The sequence below is a fragment of the Pristiophorus japonicus genome, chromosome 7, assembly GCF_044704955.1.
Source record: "Pristiophorus japonicus isolate sPriJap1 chromosome 7, sPriJap1.hap1, whole genome shotgun sequence".
Taxonomy (NCBI): Eukaryota; Metazoa; Chordata; class Chondrichthyes; family Pristiophoridae; genus Pristiophorus; species Pristiophorus japonicus.
This window is the reverse complement of record NC_091983.1, coordinates 88,041,070-88,062,783: the sequence shown is the minus strand read 5'-3', so window position 1 is coordinate 88,062,783 and position 21,714 is coordinate 88,041,070. Positions and strand designations below refer to the sequence as shown.

The 21,714-nt window shown below is 42.7% G+C and overlaps 1 protein-coding gene across 3 annotated transcripts in view; it reads left to right on the top strand.

Annotated features, from left to right (window-relative positions):
• agbl5 (AGBL carboxypeptidase 5) overlaps positions 1 to 21,714 on the top strand; it is a 209,381-nt gene that overhangs the window by 54,174 nt on the left and 133,493 nt on the right. For all 3 annotated transcript variants that reach the window (XM_070885111.1, XM_070885110.1, XM_070885109.1), the window contains 2 exons: positions 4,121 to 4,292; positions 20,004 to 20,170. In XM_070885111.1, coding sequence (XP_070741212.1) covers positions 4,121 to 4,292; positions 20,004 to 20,170 — 339 coding nt within the window. The remainder of the gene's footprint in view (positions 1 to 4,120; positions 4,293 to 20,003; positions 20,171 to 21,714) is intronic.

Sequence of the window (21,714 nt, the reverse complement as noted above, 5' to 3'; positions counted from 1 at the left end):
CATACGGCCCCTCAAGCCTGCTCCGCCATTTAGTACGATCATGGCTGATCCGATCATGGACTCGGGTCCACTTCCCTGCCTGCTCTCCATAACCCCTTATTCCTTATAGTTTAAGAAACTGTCTATTTCTGTCTTAAATTTATTCATTGTCCCAGCTGCCACAGCTCTTTGACGCAGTGAATTCCACAGATCCACAACCCTCAGAAGAAATTTTTCCATCTCAGTTTTAAATGGGCGACCCCTTATTCTAAGATTATGCCCTCTAGTTCTAGTCTCCCCTATCAGTGGAAACATCCTCTCTGCATCCACCCCATCAAGCCCCCTCATAATCTTATACATTTCGATAAGATCACCTCTCATTCTTCTGATTTCCAATGAGTAGAGGCCCAACCTACTCAACCTTTCCTCAAGTCGACCCCCTCATCTCCGGAATCAACCTTGTGAACCTTCTCTGAACTGCCTCCAAAGTTAGTATATCCTTTTGTAAATATGGAAACCAAAACTGCAGGCAGTATTCCAGGTGTGGCCTCACCAATACCAGGTACAACTGTAGCAAGATTTCCCTGCTTTTATACTCCATCCCCTTTGTAATAAAGGCCAAGCTTCCATTGGCCTTCCTGATCACTTGCTGTACCTGCATACTATCCTTTTGTGTTTCATGCACAAGTACCTCCAAGTCCTGCTGTACTGCAACACTTTGTACTCTTTCTCCATTTAAATAATAACTTGCTCTTTGATTTTTTTTCTACCAAAGTGCATGACCTCACACTTTCCAACATTATACTCCATCTGCCAAATTTTTGCCCACTCACTTAGCCTGTCTATGTCCTTTTGCAGATTTTTTGTGTCCTCCTCACACATTGCTTTTCCTCCCATCTTTGTATCATCAGCAAACTTGGTTACGTTACACTCGCTCCCTTCCTCCAAGTTGTTAATATAGATTGTAAATAGTTGGGGTCCCAGCACTGATCCCTGCGGCACCCTAATGGTTACTGATTGCCAACCCGAGAATGAACCATTTATCCCTACTCTCTGTTTTCTGTTAGTTAGCCAATCCTCTATCCATGCTAATATATTACCCCCAACCCCATGAACTTTTATCTTGTGCAGTAACCTTTTATGTGGCACCTTGTCAAATGCCTTCTGAAAGTCCAAATATACCACATCCGCTGGTTCCCCTTTATCCACCCTGTTCGTTACATCCTCAAAGAACTCCAGCAAATTTGTCAAACATGATTACCTTTTGGTATATCTATAGGATGTGAAAGGAGCTACATAAATGCAAGTCTTATTCTTTGTAAATGGATTGGAAAGGAAGTTTGTCTAAATTAGTTGTGCTTGTGTTAGCAATAAGCTGCTTGCTTACTTTCTCTAAAAGACATTACAAGGATACAGAGAGAGCAAGCAGAATGCAACCAGAGAGTGTAAACTATGACTAACTATTTCACCTTGCCCAGAACAGTAAAACCGGAGGCTACAGCTTGCGTGTGAAGTGAGGGAAATTTTAAACTAACCTGCAGAAACAATATTTCAATGAGCGAGGGTCAATCAATAGAACAGGCTCCCTGGGAGATGGTGCAAGCAGTTAGTATTGATTCATTCAGATGCAAATTAGATAGATTTCCTTTAGAAAATAATATTTTAAGATACAGTATATGAATAAATTGAGATATGACCCATGCTAAGTGTAGCATGCTTGGTAGGAGCAGGTGACTTTGGACCTGTTGTTCCCAAAGTACTCCACCACTGGGGTTTTCCTCGTCATGTCTGGGTCTGTTGTATACTAATTGATTGAGATTGATTACTTTGATTAGTCCTCAACTCCATTATCGTTGCATCCTGTGACCACAAGACTAGTAGAAGACGAACTAGATGGATCATGCCCTTTTTTGGTCTAGCAATTCAGAAGAACAGAAGAAATAGGAGTAGGCCATCTGGCCCCTTGAGCCGACTCTGCCATTCACTAAGATCATGGCTGATCTGATCCACTTCCCTGTCCTCTCCCCATAACCCTTGACACCCTTATCCTTCAAAAAATTTGTCTATCTCCACCTTCAATATATTCAATGACCCAGCCTCCACAGCTCTCTCAGGTAGAGAATTCCAAAGATTCACGACCCTCAGAGAAAAAATTCTTCCTCATTTCCGTTTTAAATGGGTAACCCCTTATTCTAAGACTATGCCCCCTAGTTGTAGATTCCCCCATGAGAGGAAACATCCTCTCTGCATCTACCCTGTCAAGCCCCCTCAGAATCTTACACATTTCAATAAGGTCACCTCTCAGTCTTCTAAACTCCAATGAGTATAGGCTCAACCTTTCTTCATATGACAACCCCTTCATCTCAGGAATCAACCTCGTGAACATTCTCTGAACTCCCTCCAATGCAAGTATATCCCTCAAATAAGGAGATCAATACTGTACGCAGTACTCCAGGTGTAGTCTCACCAACACCCTTTTTAGTTGTAGCAGGACTTCCTTACTTTTATACGCCATCCCCCTTGCAAGAAAGGGCAACATTCCATTTGCCTTCCTAATTACTTGCTGCACCTGCATGCTAACATGTTTCATGTACAAGAACCCCCAGATCCTTCTGTACTGCAGCATTTTGTAATCTCTCCCCATTTAAAAAAATAATTTGCGTTTTTATTTTTACTACCAGCATGGGTAACCTCACATTTTCCCACATTATACTCCATCTGCCAAATTTTTGCCCGCTCACTTAGCCTGTCTATATCCCTTTGCAGATTCTTTGCGTCCTCCTCACAACTTGCTTTCCCACCTATCTTTGTATCATCAGCAAATTTGGCTACGTTACACTCTGTCCCTTCATCCAAGTTATTAATATAGATTGTAAATAGTTGAGGCCCCAGCACTGATCCCTGTGGCACCCCACTAGTTCCAGTTTGCCAACCTGAAAATGGCCTATTTATTCCGACTCTCTGTTTTCTGTTAGCTAATCCCCTATCCATGCCAATATATTACCCCCAACCCCGTGTGCTCTTATTTTGTGCAGTAATCTTTTATGTGGCACCTTATCGAATGCCTTCTGAAAGTCCAAATACACGACATCTATTAGTTCCCCTTTATCCACCGTGTCGTTACGTCCTGAAAGAACTCCAGCAAATTTGTCAAACGTGATTTCCCTTTCATAAAACCATGCTGACTCTGATTGACTATTATGATTTTCTAAATGTCCTGCTACTAAGTCCTTAATAATGGACTCTAGCATTTTCTCAAATACAGATGTTAGGCTAACTGGTCTATAGTTTCCTGCTTTCTGTCTCCCTTCTTTCTGAAATAGGGGTGCTACATTTGTGGATTTCCAATCCGCTGACACCTCCAGAATCCAGGGAATTTTGGTAGATTACAACCAATGCATCAACTATCTCTACAGCCACTTTTTTTAACACCCTAGGATGCAGACCATCAGGTCCAGTGGATTTGTTCACCTTTAGACCCATTAGTTTGCCTACTACTTTTTCTTTAGTGATGGTGGTTGTTTTAAATTCCCCCCCCTACCCCACCCCCACAATAGCTCCTTGATTATCAATTTTTGAGATTCTACCGTGAAGAACGATACAAAATATTTGTTCAAAGTCTCTGCCATTTCCCTGTTTCCCATTACTAATTCCCCAGTCTCATCCTCTAAGTGACCAATGTTTACTTTAGCTGCTCGCTTCCTTTTTATATACCTGTAGAAGCTCTTATGCCTGATTTTATATTTCTGGCTAGTTTAATTCCTATGTTCCTAAGAAAAACAAAGCAAGACTGTTATATTCAAGGATATTTCATATACTATAACATTCATTGGGTCTAATAAGCCTAATGAAAAGAATTGATAAGCATAAAAGGTATTTTCTATAATAAAAACAGAAAATGCTGGAAATCTCAGCAGGTCAGGCAGCATCTGTGGAGAGGAAGCAGAGTTAACCCTTCTAAGGGTCATCGACCTGAAACGTTAACTCTGCTTTCTCTCCACCAATGCTGCATTTTCTGTTTTTATTCCAGATTCCAGCATCCGCAGTATTTTGCTTTTGTAAAGGTATTTTCTATTTATGTTCTGAAGCTTGAATTCATGCTACATATTGACTCTCTTATTTTTGTCTTGCTTATCTTCAGGTCCTGGTTTTATTTCAGTGTGAAGGGAGGAGTTCCTAATAAAGTTATAAAAATAAATATTATGAATATGAATAAGCAAAGTAAATTGTACTCCCAGGGAATGGCACCATTTGTTAGGACCCTTCCTGGGAAGCCACGCTGGGAACGTGTGCGAGAGAGACCGACGTATGAGGTATGGTAACTATGGAAATCGAGATTTTTACAGATTGGTTTACATAGTCAGAGCTGATGAACTAGTATGATCAAATTTAAACTGGGTGAATTCTTTGTAACTTTCCTGTTCGGATGCAGCAGGTTTGCAGAGATAATTTTTCACACTGTAATCATAGTTAAGTGGTGCAAGCACATGCAAAAAAGCAATGTTGGCATCATATGTGCAGTTAGCTAACTGAAATTTGCGTGTGAATTGTCGGGAACTTAATTTATATTCTTTCCTGCAGACCGTAGGAAAATTCGTTGTCGTCTTTTTAGGCGGTCCCTCGTATCGAGGATGATTTGCTTCCACACCAAAAAGAGATGGGTTCACAGGTGTTTCAATGAAGGACCTGATATTCCAGGTCCCGAACTACAGGTTGAAGGGTGGAAGATACCTGTGCGTGAACTTTTTTTAATGTGTGGTTGCTGTTGCACACCAGCCACCACATGGGTTTGACAGAGCTCGGTCTTGGTCCAGTGGCAAGGATTAACCAAGGTGACTGGAGACCAGCTCTGCTGCATGGACTTAGTGTGTACACATATTGCAGTGTGAGCTGGCCCGTGCTGCCCCATCAGTTGAACTATGGTTTTCTATATCCTTGGGTATTACTGCCGTTTCTGGGAATACAAAATCCAAGTTAAAATTTGGAGAAAATACAAAAGCACTTAATGACTGAATCTCCTGGTTGCATGTAATGTGCAACTTAACAATGTAAATTAATGTACTCTCATAATTAAGTAAACAAAAAGCTAACTTGTGTACATCAATAAACCAAATCCCTTTCCCTGATGTCTCAATAACTACATGCCTTCCTCATGTTCAATCATGGATATTTTTGAGCTAAGCACATCGGTAAGCATGTGTTTTGGAATTTCAGAGCCCCTCACAGTTAATGTGTAACAGGAAAAGTCTATTAGAGTAACAATTGCAGCCAATTTCATACTTTCTACATTTGTATGTAATTGAAAAGTGTTAAGTCAATTTTTTTGTCAATTTGAAACACAACTGGCATTCAAGATTTTTACTGGACTAAAAACTGAGAAATCCAATGAGTAAAAATTGAACCCCCAAAAAACCTGAGTAAATTCAGAGAAAATTAATTTAAAAAAAAAAGAGTTTCTATTTTGAATATCACTAAAACGCAGGAGACTGAGGGGATGGGGTGGAGTGGAGTGATTCAATCAAACTAAATGACGACCAATTATTTACACTTTATGGGTACTATTTTTATCACCAAAAACTCACTTAAGACCAAGTTTATTTTACAGTAAAATTGATGAACCGATGTTTGTTGTAGTTTCAGCCACTTGTCTGCCAATATCTGATGGTGGGATAAAAACCATAAAGGTTAACAGTTTGATGATGCGTTTAATAAATGGATGACACGAGTTGGCTTTTCATTAACAAACTTAGTATTCAGGAGACTTTGGGTAGTAACCATGTTGATGCACTGCTCAATACCTAACTAAGATTGGCTGTTGCTGCAGTATAAAGAATATCATGATGGGATATACAGCACAGAAACAGGCCATTCGGCCCAGCCAGTCTATGCCAGCATTTATGCTCCACTCGAGCTTCCTCCTGTCTTTCCTCATCTTCTGTCATTTACTTATCTAGCCTCCCCTTAAATGCATCTATACAATTCGCTTCATCACTAAATTGTATTGATGGCCTCTAGTTTTGTTATTCCCATAAGTGGAAACACACTCTCTGTCTGCTCTATCAAAACCTTTCATAATTTTAAAGACCTCTATTAGGTCACCCCTCAGCCTTCTCTTTTCAAGAGAAAAGAGACCCAGCTTGTTCATTCTTTCCTGATATGTATAACATTGGATTTCTAGTATCATCCTTGTAAATCTTTTTGCACCCTCTTCAGTGCCTCAATATCTTTTCTATAATATGGTGACCAGAATTGTACACAGTACTCCCAAGTGTGGTCTAACTTCTCCACTTTTCAATTCTATCCCTATAGAAATAAACCCGAGTGCTTGGCTTGCTTTTCTGTGGCCTTATTAACCAGTGTTGCAACTTTGTGATTTGTGTATTTGTACTCCAAGATCCCTTTGCCCTGCTACCTCATTTAGATTCTTCTTTTCCAAGTGATATGAGACCTCTTTATTTTTCTCACCAAAATGTTATACCTCACATTTATCTGTTGAAATTAATTTGCTAATTATATGCCCATTCTGCAAGTATATTAATGTCATCTTATAATTTGTTGCAGTCCTCTTGACTACCTCCCCCAATTTAGTGTCATCCCCAAATTTAGAAATTGTGTTTTTGATTCCAAAGTCTAAATTAATATAAAGAGTGAACAACATTATAACTACCCTTTACCCTTACTCTCTGTGTTCTGTCTTGAAGCCAGCTTTCTATCCATTCTGCTACTTGTCCCCTAATGGGGAACACAGAAATGGCAGACAAATACTAGGGAAATGAGGGTCTTGCGAGAAGGATGAACTAAAGGAAATCCTTATTAGTCAGCAAATTGTGTTAGAGAAATTGATGGGATTGAAGGCAAATAAATCCCATGGGCCTGATGGTCTCCATCCCAGAGTACTTAAGGAAATGGCCCTAGAAATAATGGATGCATTGGTAATCATTTTCCAACATTCTATTGACTCTGGATCAGTTCCTATGGACTGGAGGGTAGCTAAAGTAACCCCACTTTTTAAAAATGAAGGGAGCGAGAAAACAGGAAATTCTAGACCGGTCAGCCTTACATCGGTGGTGGGGAAAATGTTGGAATCAATTAATAAAGGTGAAATAGCAGCACATTTGGAAAGTAGTGACAGGATCGGTCCAAGTCAGCATGGATTTATGAAAGTGAAATCATGCTTGACAAATCTACAATTTTTTGAGGATGTAACTACTAGAATGGACAAGGGGGAGCCAGCGGATGTGGTGTATTTAGACTTTCAAAATGCTTTCGACAAGGTCCCACACAAGAAATTAGTGTGCAAAATTAAAGCACATGGTATTGGGGGTAATGTACTGACCTGGATAGAGAACTGGTTGGCAGACAGGAAGCAGAGAGTAGGAATAAACGGATCCTTTTCAGAATGGCAAGCAGTGATTAGTGGGGTACCGCAAGGTTCAGTGCTGGGACCCCAGCTATTTACAATATACATTAATGATTTAGACGAAGGAATTGAATGCAATATCTCCAAGTTTGCAGATGACACTAAGCTGGGTGGCAGTGTGAGCTGTGAGGAGGATGCTAAGAGTGACTTGGACAGGTTAGGTGAGTGGGCAAATACATGGCAGATGCGGTATAATGTGGATAAATGTGAGGTTATCCACTTTGGTGGTAAAACAGGAGGACTGATTATTATCTGAATGGTGACAGATTGGTAAAGGGGGAGGTGCAACGAGACCTGGGTGTCATGGTACATCAGTAAATGAAGATTGGCATACAGATGCAGCAGGCAGTGAAGAAGGCAAATGGCATGTTGACCTTCATAGCGAGAGGATTCGAGTATAGGAGCAGGGAGGTCTTACTACAGTTGTACAGGCCTTGGTAAGGCCACACCTTGAATATTGTGTACAGGTTTGGTCTCCTAATCTGAGGAAGGACATTCTTGCTATTGAGGGAGTGCAGCAAAGGTTCACCAGACTGATTCCCGAGATGACAGGACTGACATATGAAGAAAGACTGGATCGACTAGGCTTGTAGTCAATGGAATTTAGAAGAATGAGAGGGGATTTCATAGAAACATATAAAATTCTGACGGGAGTGGACAGGTTAGATGTAGGACGAATGTTCCCGATGTTAGGGAAGTCCAGAACCAGGGATCACAGTCTAAGGATAAGGGGTAAGCCATTTAGGACCGAGATGAGGAGAAACTTCTTCACCCAGAGAGTTGTGGGCATGTGGAATTCTCTACCACAGAAAGTTGTTGAGGCCAGTTTGTTCGATATATTCAAAAAGGAGTTCGATGTGGCCCTCACGGCTAAAGGGATCAAGGGGTATGGAGAGAAAGCAGGAATGGGGTACTGAAATGTATGATCAGCCATGATCTTATTGAATGGTGGTGCAGGCTCAAATGGCCTATTCCTGCATCTATTTTCTATGTTTCTACATTCTCTGACCTTTTTCATTAGTCGATTAAGTGATACCTTTTCAAAGGCCTTTAGGAAATCTAGATACATTACATTTACTGCATTACCCTTATCTACTCTCTGTTACCTCTTCAAAAAATTCAGTGAGGTTGGTCAAGCAAGACTTTCCCTTTTGAAATCCACGCTGACTATTATATTTTTGGCTTATAGATGTTCTATTTTCTTCTTTTAGTAGGGATTCCATTATTTTTCCTACCACCGATGTTAAGCTGACTGATCTATAAATCCCTGGACATGTTCTACCTCCCTTCTTAAATATAGGTATTAGCTATCTGCCGGTCTGTGGCACTACACCTTTTTCTAACGAATTATTAAATATGTGTAGTAATTCCTCTGCTATCTCTTCCCTCGGATCTTTAAAAATGCGTGGTTGTAATCTGTCCGACCCCCTTTGAGTTTGATTAGTTTATTTAATATTTTTCCTCTTTATTTTAAATGTGGGGATATAGGGCCCAAGTTTCGGGCCGCGCCTAGAACGGCGCAGTCCCGACCTGGACGCCCGTTTTTCGCGCCACAAAGTGCGCCTAAAAAAAACTTCCAGATTCTCCGGCTCCCTGCAGGTTGTTTGCAGCTCGGCGCATCGCAGCACGAGCTCTAGGGGGCGGAGCCAGGTCCCTGCGCTGAAAACAGTGCCGGGACCTCTGCACATGCCGAATGGCCTCACTGGGGCTGCGTGTATAAGGCTCCTCCCACGCCTAGCTCCTGCTTCCTCCCGACCCGACTTGACTCCCGCTTCCACCACACCCCCCCCCACTCCCCAACCCGACCTCCGCTTCCCCCGCTCCCGACCGACCGGCCGACCCCCTCCGCCCCGATCCGCGCTCCCAACCCCCCCCCTGACCCGATGCCACCTACCTGTCAATTCGGTAAGTCTAAGCGCGAAGTCTTGGGCCCGGCCAGGCCCGACCCGTTCAGCCTCCCTCTCCTTTCTTTTTCTCGCTCTCTCTCTCTCGCGCTCTCTCTCTCTCTCGCGCTCTCGCTCTCTCTCTCTCTCTCTCTCTCTCTCTCTCTCTCTCTCTCTCTCTCTCTCTCTCTTTTCCCCCCCCCCCTCCCTCCTCCTACCTCTCCTCCTCCTCTCCCTCCTTTCTCACCCCCCTCCCCTCCCTCCCTTCCACCCCTCGCTGTCAGACAGAGTGAGAGAGACACACACAAGCAGACAGAGCAATAGAGACACTGACAGAGACACACGGGGGAAGGGGGGGCCATCCCAGCATGCTGTTGGAGGACTCCCGGTGCTGCAGTCAGTAAGTAGAAAATGTTTTTATTTTTTTTTAATTAATTTTTTATTAATTTTTTTTGGATTGATTTATTGATGTATTTATCATTTATTATTGATGATGACTCTTTTTGTAAAATTGAAGTGTTTAATGTTTATAAACTTCCCTTTTAAACCCCCCCCCCCCCATTCCCTACGCCTGATTTGTAACCTACGCCTGATTTTCTAAAGTGTAGACAAGGTTTTTTCGAGCGTACAAAAATCTTCACTTACTCCATTCTAAGTTAGTTTGGAGTAAGTTTTCACTGTCGAAACTTTGAAAACAGGCGTAAGTGGCCGGACACGCCCCCTTTTGAAAAAAAAATTCTGTTCCAAAGTAAAACTGTTCTAACGGACTAGAACTGGAGCAAACTAAATGTCGAGAATTTGAATTTCTAAGATACTCCGTTCTACACCAGATGCTCCAAAAAATCAGGAGCAACTGAGGCCGAAACTTGGGCCCATAATTTCTAGTCTCATATTCAAATGCCATACCCATCTGTATCCCTAGTAAATACTGAAACAAAGTAATTAATATTTCTGCCGTTTCGCTATCTCTGCCTCTGATTTTATCCTGTCCATCCCTTAGTGACCCTATTCCCATACCGACTTTCCTTTTTTTATGTGCTTGTAGAATATTTTGCTATTTTGTTTTATGTGCCTTGATCATTCAATTTCATCATTATTCTTTGCCTTCCTAATTGTTTTTTGATTCTCTCCTAATCTCTTTGTATTCTTTGTTCTGCTCTCCCCTGCTGTCCACGTACTTAGCGTATGCCTTTTCTTTGCCATAAATTTTTCCCCTTGTGTCTTTATTCATCTATGGTGTCTGTTGAAGACTTCTCTTCTTCAAGGTGGACCCCCTGAAATAAGGGATCGACACCCACCCGTATAACTACCACGGAATCACTCAGATGAAACCTCAGTTCAACCGATCTTTATTCAAGCATATTTCCTGAACTCTGTTGAACACTGTTTTAAATGTTTCCCATTGCTGTTCGACATCATTGTTTGTTTGCCAATATTATCCATTTTATTTTCCCAAGTTCTATTCTCAGTCCCCGAAAATCGGCTTTTCTCTAATCTATTACCCTGCTCTTTGTCATACTAATTCCTTCTCAATTATTATCTTAAAGCATATTATATTATGTTCACTATTGCCGAGATGTTCCCTTACTTCTCCTTCTCTTATCTGCTCTGGTTCATTCCCCATTATTATATCCAGTAGCGAATCCTCCTTTGTCGGCTTTCTTGCATATTGGGTTAGAAAGGAGTCCTGTATCCATTGTAGGAACTCCATTCCCTTACCCCCCCTTTACCCTTCTCTTCTGGCCAATTAATTTCAGAGTAGTTGAAATCCCCAATGATTTTTTAACTCATTTCCCTAATTTGTTTGCATATTTCTTCCCCCACCTCCTATTATCTGGGTTTGTAAATTACCCCTATTATTGTGATTAACCCTTTATTTTTTATCTCTGCATATGGATTCGATTTCTGTCTTACTGATGGCTGCATCACTTTTTTTTTCTACTGCCATTTTTATCTCTAAGTACAGCTCTGCCACCTCACATTTTCCCTCTTTTCTAAATATGTTATATCGTGCAAAGTTAAATTCACAGTCCTGATTTATCTGTTGCAATGGCTCAGTAATTCCTACTATAATCTGGTTCCTCATAATCTATTATTGCTTCCAGTCTCCTGATTTATTACGGACACGATGTGCATTGCTGTACAGATAGTTTAACTCATTTTTAATAGCAGTTTCTCTCTCTTTATTTTTAAACCATCTTTTTACACTCCTGTTTTATAATTATTTCCTGGCCATCTATATTTCTTCGCCCCCCCCCCCTTTAATTTAGTCTTTCCTATGGTCTTTTTCTGTTTAATTTAAATTTAGGTTAATTTAATTTCTTGTAAATCCTTCCCTCCCTGCCTTACACGTTTAAAGTCTTTGCCACCTTGCTATTTACTCTTTCAGCTACGACACTAGTCCAATTCAGTTTCAGGTAGAGCCCGTCCCATCAGTCAGCTCTGAGGGTTGTAAGTCTGTTGAATTATCTACCCCAGAGAGCTGTGGAGGCTGGGTCATTGAATATGTTTAAGGCAGAGGTAGACAGATTTTTGAATAATAAGGGAATAAAGGGTTATGGGGAGCGGGCTGGGAAGTGCAGATGATTCCATGATCAGATCAGCTATGATCTTATTGACTGGCGGAGTAGGGTTGAATGGCCTACTCCTGCTCCTATTTCTTATGTTTTTGTGTTCCTGTCCCAGTATTGGTGCCAATGTCCCATGAAAAGGAATCCCTCTTTCCCATATCAGCCCTTTAGACACATGTTAAGTCTCCTGATCTGATTGTTTCTCTGCCAGTTTGCATGTGGCTCAGCCAATAATCCATAGATGATTCTCCTCAAGATCCAGCTTTTTAATTTGCAACTGACTATTTGCACTGCCCTTTTTCTGCCCTTATGCACCTGTGTCCTCTCGAGACTCCACCCCCAATGCCTCCCTCCCGAAATCGGAAGCGGAAGTGGGGTTGTGCAATCAGTCCGACCACATTATTGCTCCATGTGTGCTGCTGATCTTCCGCGAGCCTGCTCCTCCCGCTGAGCCCCGACCAAGCCCTGAGCCTGAGCGACCGCGTTTGCTTGTTTTGTGGTGTGATTTGTGCAAGTAACTTGTTTGTCTTTTATTGTCAATAAATTTCATTACATTTTTTACATTATTTCCATGTCATGTGGGTCAGTGGCTATTGGCAGCTACTAGGGCTGATGGGTTAGTTTTCGAAAAGCGACAAACTTCGGCTGGGGGAGGAATGCACTTGCGCTGGGGTAAGGGACTTCGGCTGCCACTTGGTGCCTTTTGGGGACATCTATTCTCTGGCTTCTGAAGTCAAAATGGATCATGTTACAATTTGCGAAGTCAGTCAGTACTTGTGCTTGGCGGTTCCAATTACACATCCACAGAAAATTCAGTGTGTGGCTTATCCTCTTAAGGGGACCAATCAGAGAAAAGGTGACCATTTTGCAGTACAAATTGACACATCCTTTTAATTTATTTCCTAATTCCTGATACTCCCCCAGCAGGACCTACCCCCTGTTCCTACCTACGTCGTTTGTTCCAACATGGATGACGCCAACTGGATTTTCTGCTTCCCTTTCCAAATTCCTCTCCAGCTGTCATGATATATCCCTTATCCTGGCACTGGGCAGGCAATACACTTTTTGGGACTCTCGTTCATGGCTGCAGAGAATGCTATCTATCTCCCCAATTATAGAATCCCCCATCACTACTACATTTCTATTCTGCTCTTCACCCCACCCCCAAGTCAGCCTTCTGAGCCACAGTGCATTGTGGCTGTCCTCCCTGCAGTTTTTCTCCTTGTCCTCACAGATAATGAATCATCATCTTAGGCTGTCCCCTGGAGTCGAGGATGACTTGCTTCCACACTAAAATGAGTTCTAAGGTGACTGTCACAGGTGGGGCAGACGGTGGTTGGAGGGACGGGTGGGTGGGGTGCTTGATTTGTCGTATACTCCTTCCGCTTTTTGTACTTGGCTTCTGCATGCTCCTGGTGAAGAGACTCAAAGTGTTTGGTGCCTTCTCGGATGCTCTTCCTTCACTTTGAGCGGTCTTGGGCCAGGGATTCCCCAAGAGTCGGTGGGATGTTGCATTTTTTCAAGGAGGCTTTGAGGGTGTCTTGAAGCATTTTCTCTGCCCTCCTGGGACTCGCCTGCCGTGACGTAGCTCAGAGTAGAGTGCTTGTTTTAGGAGTCTAGCATCGGGTATGCGGACAATGTGGCCCGCCCTCCGGTCGAGCGTGGTCAATGCTTCGATGCTGGGGATGTTAGTCAGAGAGAATGCCTATCCTTGGTGCGCCTATCCTGCCAATGAATTTGCAAGATTTTGCGGAGGCAGCGTTGGTGATACTTCAGTGCTTTGAGGTGCCTACTGTACATAGTCCATGTCCCTGAAGCATATAGGAGGGCGGGTATCACTACTGCTCTGTAAACCATGAGCTTGGTACTGGGTTTGAGATCCTGGTCTTCAAACACTTTTTTTTCCCTCAGGCGGCCGAAGGCTGCACTGACACACTGAAGGTGGTGTTGGACTTCGTCATTGATGTCTGTCCTTGCTGATCGTTGGCTCCCAAGGTATGGGAAGTGATTCACATTGTCCAAGGTCTTGTGGTGGATCTTGATAAGCGGGGAGCAGTACTGTGTGGCGGGGGCAGGTTGGTAGAGGATCATTGTCTTACTGATGTTTAATGTGAGGCCCAGACTCTCGTATGCTTCAGTGAAGGTGTCAGTGATGATTTGGAGTTCGGACTCGGAGTGTGCAAAAACGCAAGCGTTATCTGCATATTGTACTTCAATGACCGAGGTTGGAACAACCTTGGATCTGGCCTGGAGGCATCGGTGGTTGAACAATTTCCTGCTTGACTTATGGATTAACTCTACTCCAGCTGTTAAGAGTGAGATGAAGCATTGCAGCGAGGGAGATTGAGAAGAGCATTGGTGTGATGACAAAGCCTTGCTTGACCCTGGTCTGCACTTCCATTGGGTCTGTGGTGGATCCATTGGTAAGAATCACACTTGCATGTCATCGTGATGCAGGTGGAGGATGGTGGCAAATTTTAAGGGCAGCCGAATTTGAGAAGGACACTCCATAATCTCTCATGGTTGACAGAGTCGAAGGCCTTTGTGAGGTCAAAAAAAGCCATGTACAGAGGTTGATGCTGTTCCCTACATTTTCCTTCGATTTGTCACATGGTGAAGATCATGGCTGAGGTCCAACAAAAAACTCGTGACCCAAAAATCAAATGCAGGAGATCCAGCATCTAGCCGACAGTCACGACGTGCATGGATTTTTTAAGCGCAGTCAAGCTCACCTATGGCCCGAGCACCCAAGGTCCTATTCCACTGAGAGCCAAGAGCGGAGAGGTGCTTATCCAGGACAGAGAGGCAGTCAGTGCACGCTGGAAGAAGCACTTCGAGGAGCTCCTTAACCAAGACTCTGTCTTTGACGTGAGTGTCCTTGACTCCATCCCACAGCATGCTATCCGGTACAACCTCGGCACAATCCCAGTCCGGCATGAGGTTGAAAAGGCCATCCGACAATTGGAAAAATAAGACCTCGTGAGCAGATGGAATCCCTGCTGAAGTACTAAAGTATGGCGGCGAAGTACTCCGGGTGCGAATCCATTCCCTCATCTCTCTTATCTGGAAGGAGGAGAGCATGCCAGGGGATCTCTGAGACAGTGTAATCGTGATCATCTTCAAGAAAGGGGACAAGTCCGACTGCGGTAATTACAGAGGAGTTTCCCTGCTGTCTTCCGCAGGGAAGATCATTGCAAGAATCCTCCTCAATCGTCTCTTCCCAGTGACTGAAGAGCTCCTCCCAGAGTCGCAATGCAGATTCCACCCACTAAGGGGCACAACGGACATGAAATAATGAATACTTCGTACCTGTTGGACAGGACCAATGTCTGCGGAACCCCTCTCAAACTATCCAGAAATTCTCTCCCCTCCCTTATTTTTAGGAATGCCTCCAACTCGCACTCCAGCTCAATGACTGAGCCGGAGTGACTGAAAGCGGAGACATTTCCGAGAGATGTGGGAATCTGGGACAGTCTCGCTGTCCACAAACTCTTCTCATATCAAAGCCCTGACACCTAGCCTACCCTGCTATCTGTAGTCTTTTTTATTTATTTGTTTATTGATAGCCTGAATTAAAATTGGGTAGATTGCTTTCATTTAGAAAAAAATGAAACAAATTATTTACTTTTTTTACTTGCTCGCCACGGCGTCACGTGGCTTTCACAGGCTCTTCCACTCTGCCAACTGTGATGACTTACTCAGTTGGTTTTCCCTGCCCTCCTGACTCTCTGCCGCACTTCTGTTTAAATTCTTGGGACCTCTCGTGGTGCTCCGTGTTCTCCCGACGCTCATCCTCACAGCAATACTTCCTTTTAAAAAAAAAATGCAAATTGCACAACCTTTTGATGCAGAAAATCAGGTCCAGTCTGTGCACGCATTGCATCCGTAACATCAACATGGCATGTACAGTATGCAATGTGTGTGCTGACATCACAGATGTAATGTGCATGTATTACCAGATCTGATTTTTGATGAGAAAACAATGGAAAAAAATGTTGTTCAAATTTGCGAGAAAATCTTTTACTGATTCATCACTCAAACAAAACTTGGGAATTTGCGTGTGGTCCTTATGTTTAGTACTTATAAAATATTCTGAATTAACTTCTGTTAATAAAATCAGATTGTTTTTGAACAGTTGCTACAAAAGCAATTTTGCTGCACCAATTTTCTACGTTTGTGTTTAATATGGAGGGTACAACATGAAAAGTGATGCAATACTCTGTTCTACCAGTCTTGTGCATTAAGAAGAGCAACAATTTGCATATACAGTGCCTTTAATGTAATAAAATGTCCCAAGGCACTTCACAGGTGCATTATAACACAAAATTTGACACAAAGCCACATGAGCTTCTCAAAGGTGATAGGGAGGCATTGAGGTTTAGAGTGGGAATTCCAGAGCTTTACGGCCTAAGCAGCTGGAGGCATAGCCGCCGATGGTGGAGCGATTAAAATTGGGGATGGGCAAGAGGCCAGAATTGGAAGAGTGCAGAGATCTTGGAGGGTTATAGGGCTGAAAGAGATTACAGAGGTGGGGATGATGAGGCCATGAAGGGATTTGAAATCAAAGATGACCTGAACTCATCATAGGAAGTCCCTGGTATCGAGGATGACTTGCTTCCACGCCAAAGAGAGATGAGTTCACAGGCGTTTCAGTGAAGGACCTAATATTCCAGGTCCAGAACTACATCCTGAAGGGTGGAAGATGCCTATATGTGGATTTTTTTTTTTTAAACGTGTGGTGGCCGTTGCACACTAGCCACCACACGGGCTTGACAGTTAGGTCTTGGTCCAGTGGCAAGGATTAACCAAAATAACTGGAGACCAGCTCTGCTGCACGGACCTAGTGCGCACACATATCGCAGCGTGGCTGGCCCATGTGTTGCCCTGGACCCACGCCTCTTCTGGGCCCCAAACTCAAACCTCTCCTGGGCCCCGATCATGTCGTTCCACGATCACTCGCCGCTCCTGCGCCCCAACCTCGCCGCTCCTAATATACCTGCCCACGCTCCAATCACCGATCTGGACCTTGATGATGTCCAATCCAGTCGCCCTCTTCACTGCCATCTCCCTCTTGCACCAGCTCACGCGGCTCCCTGAAGTGGCCCGACCTGCCGCTGGTATTTCCTTGCAGGATTTGAAATCAAAGATGAGAACTTTAAAATTGAGGCGTTGCTTTACCAAAAGCTAATGTAGGTCAGCAAACACCGGGGTGATGGGTGACCGGGTCTTGGTGCGAGTTGGGGCATGAACAGCAGAGTTTTGGATGAACTAAAATTTATGTAGGGTGGAAGATGGGAGGCCGGTATTGGAATAGAGGTAACAAAGTCATGGATGAGGGTTTCAACAGCAGTTGAGCTGAGGCAAGAGCGGAGTTGGGTGATGTTATGGAGGTGGAAGTAGATGGTCTTGGTGATGGAGCGAATATGTGGTTGGAAGCTCATCTTGGGATCGAGTACGACACTGAGGTTATGAACAATCCTGTTCGGTCTCGGACAGTTGCTAGGGAAAGAGATGGAGCTGGTGGCTAGGGAACAGGGTTTGTGGCGAGGGCTGAAGGCAATGGCTTCTGTTTTCCCAATACTTAGCTGGAAAAAATTTCTGCTCATCCAGTACTGGATGTTGAACAAGCAATGACAAATTAGAGACAATGGAAGGATCAAGAGAGGGGCTGATGAGATGAAGCTGGGAATTGTCAGCACATGTGGAACCTGATGTGTTGTTGGATGATGTCACCGATGGACAGCATATAGATGAGAAATAGGAAGGGGACAAGACTAGATCCCTGGTGGATTCCAGAGGTGGTAATGCGGGAAGAGACAGAAGCCAATGCAAGTAATTTTTTTTTTCCCTCTGGCTACGACTGGGTAGATAAGATATAGGACCAGGCAAGTGCAGTCCCACTGGACAACAGGAGAGGTATTGGTTAACCCTGTCAAAGGCTGCAGACAGGTCGGGAAGGATGAATAGGAATAGTTTACCACGGTCACAGTCACATAGGATGTAATTTGTGACTAAGTATTGTGGAAAGGGAGGAAACCTGATTTAAGGGATTCAAACATGGAAAACAAGGTCCTTGTCAGTTTTGGGTTGGTAGGTGCTGATTTAAAAAAAAAACATTTGGTCTATTTTGCTTTCTCTTTTCCTCTCTTTCTAAATCCTCATCTGTGAGGGTGGCGTGTTTGAGGCTGTGAACATCTTTGCAGATGTTTATCCCAATCCTGTGCCAGTTTCCTGCTCCAATACTTGGAAAAGTGGCCTTCTGCATTTTTATACATGGCTCACTTGAACTATCCTAGTACATAGCAATTCCACAGATCTTTCAGTTCATGAAATTGAATAGATCCTTCAGCTAACTGGCCAGAATTTGCTGGAGCAGGGCATCTTGCGGCGTGAGCGGTTAGTTAGACTTTCTCCTGCATCCTTCAGCTTATTTTTTGCCCTGTATGTTGCTGGAAATGCGAGCTGATAATGGTGCGGCGAAGGCAACAGGGCATCTGGGATCATGGTGAACAGAGGGAGCAACAGTGGATCTCCTTAACCAATGCGATTTAAGGAATGAGAAATAATCAGGAAGGACTGAGAAGGAGGGTAAATTCGACTGGGTGAATTCAATATCAAATCAGGAAGAGAAAGAAAGATTGGCTTCAGAGAGGGAGAAAAGAAGAGACAAAGGAAAATTGTATATACTTTTTTGGATACTTTTAAAACCTCCTGCAACAATTTACGACCTGAAGGAATGAAATTCCATGTTTATTAAATTCTTTTTCTGGGCCAGAAAGGTTGATTGGTAGTCATGAACAATTACCATGTCGTTTAAAGGGTACTTGCGCTATTAATTACTAGACTTAACTTTTTGCAGTGAGATTAATGGGAAATCAATTTACAAGTGCAGCAACTTGTGGTGATTTACAAATCATGGAGTATCTCTTCCCCGCCACAAGTGGCTGGCTGATTTGCACATTAAGAACATATGCTTCATTTGTGTGTGATTTTTCAGCAAATTACGGCCCAATATCAGTGTGGAGCTGTCCATTCTTCATCATTTGACATTATGGATGCCTTTCTCGAGTTTGTTGCCATATATCATTAATTTAAATTTAATCTGAATCTTACTGATATGCTTGCATTGGTTTGCTTTTTCCATTGATGTTTTAAACTGCTTGCATGATTGTCTACATGAAATGGGATGCTGGATTAGACCTAAATTTGACCGGGTTCTCTAAGGTCTGTCAAGGGACTCGGTATATTGTGTGTTCAGGTCCTTGTCGGATCTTTGCAGGGTGTGGCTAGACACAAGTCTGTCCTGAACATCTGTAATTTGTATGAGGGTATGGATTTAGATATAGTCACTGCTACAAAAACAAATCATTGGAAAGATTCCCTGTCATTTAGCTGCAAAGTTTGGCTGCCCCCACCCCACCCACTCACCATTCTGGATGAAGTTTATTGCAGATAACTAAACAAACAGATTAATGCTGATTGCTTTGCAGTGTTATTAGCTCATGTACAGGATTTTCAGGAAAACTGTGAAAACCATGTGTATTTCTGTTATAGTAATGATGTTCCCTCTAAGGTGCGTGGATGCGCAGTGTCTGAGGTCCTGTGCCAGTCGCTCACTGGCTTTTGCATTGTAAAAATGGTGCATGAGCAAAATTTTAATGAACTATGCAGCAATTTAAAGGGACCATGCATGGGGGGGGGGGGGGGGGAAAGGTTAGAGGGTACATTGATAACCTTATAAAGGGACCTAACTGTTTGAGAGAGGGACCTAACTGTTTGAGAGAGGGACCTAACTGTTTGAGAGAGTGAACTCCAATCTCCGGTTCAGTGGAATAAAATAAATCTTCATGAAGAGATAATATTTCTATTAAAGTCAGTATTTTACAAACATTTTTACACTGCATTATTTTCTCTCAGTTGTTGCTTCTTGTATCATACCCTAGATTGCCACTGAGTGGAACAGTGAATATGCCTGTGCCATTCTGTAATTATCCAAATATTATGGAGATCCTGCTAATTTTGTTCCTTCCCATCAACTTGTTTCCATACGATGTGCCTAATGAGTGCTTGAATCGGTGACTTGCTGCTTGCAGAATGGCAATGTTTATTTCTATAAACTTCTTATTTTTTTGTCATTTTATTTCAATTTAGATGGTGGAAAACCAATTTATTCTCTCCTTTATGCATCGCTTTCTTGAATATCGTGGAGCAACAACCTACTTTGCATTTTGCTTTCCGTTCACATACTCTGAATGTCAAGAGATGCTGACACAACTGGATGAAAAGTTTGAATATTGTAAACACCTCACTTTAAGGAGGTAGAGTGAAATCTCAGAGCTTCAACCTTGTGTCATTAGTTTTCCAAATAATTTCCATGAAAATACAGTTACCCTTTGGGAAACAACTTGTATATTAAGTTTTGTATACATTATTGATGTGCAAATTTAATGGGTGGGAATGCACTGTTGATTTTCACTTTAGTGAACTTGCACCCTATTAGCTCATGTCCAGGATTTTGAGGAAAACTGTGAAAACCATGTGTATTTCTGGGAACTAGGGAAGCTTTCACAAATACAGATAAATCAGCAGTTAAACCTGATCGTATATTTTTAAAAAACTGTGCCAATAAATTCCAAAGGTTTACTGCGGCTGTTTTTCCTGTCCCTTCTGCTTAGTATTTGCCAATTCCTGAGCATTACAGACAAGGAAGAGTGGCAGAGACTAATTACAAAAATTGTGTTGCTGGGCTGCGCCTTAAGATTTAAAGATCTTCAAATGCGTAGCCAGCAAGATGACATTGTTTCTTCCCTTGCTTTATTAACTTAAAGACAATTTATTCAATATTGTAAAGGAGGACCAAAGAAGGGCCAATATTCTTTCCCTTCTGTAGGTTCTAAGTTTTGTTTCCTTATTACTGCTCCTAGTCTTAAATAAATAGACACTTGCCCTCCAGTGTTGGTTGTGGCTCTGTGGTACCATTCCCACCTCTGACTCATTAGATTGTGGGTTCAAGTTCCGCTCCAGAGATTTGAGCACATAATCCAGGCTGACACCAGTACAGTACTGAGGTATTGTCTTTTGGGTGAGACGATAAACCGAGACCCCCGTCTTCTCAAGTGGACGTAAAAGATCTCATGGCATTTTATAGAGCAGGGGAGTTCACCCCAGTGTCCTGGGCAATATTTATCCCTCAACCAACATCACAAACAGATTAGCTGCTCATTATCTCATTGCTGTTTGTGGGAGCTTGTATTACAAGTACCTACACTTCAGAAGTACTAATTGGCTGTGAAGTGCTTTGGGATCTCCTGAGGTTGTGAAAGGTGCTATATAAATTTGAATCTTTCTTTCGTGCAGCAGGGCTACTCTGATTGGGTAGAGGTTATTTTCCTGCTAACCGAAGCAACAGCCAGCAGGGCAAAATTCTGTTTAGTCTTTATGGTGTTGCAGGCCTTTAAGACTCATATAACTGCAGCGTGACTTCTACCCTATTGTATTCTAGACCTCTAGATATAAAAGTCAGCATCCATTCGCCTTTTTGATTATTTTATGTACCTATTCATGACATTTTAATGATTTATGTACCTGGACCCGCAAGTCTCTTCGAACCGCCACTGTTTTTAGCTTTTCACCATTTGGAAAGTACCCTTTTTAGGTCCAAAGTGGATGACCTCACATTTGCCTACATTGAAATCTATTTGTCACAGTTTTGCCCATTCACTTAATTTATAAATATCCCTTTGTAATTTTATGCTTTCATCTACAATGCCGCCTATCTTTGTCATCAGCAAATTTGGCTTTCTATGCCATCATCTAAGTTGTTAAATACTGTGACTAGTTGAGGCCCCAACACTAATTCCTG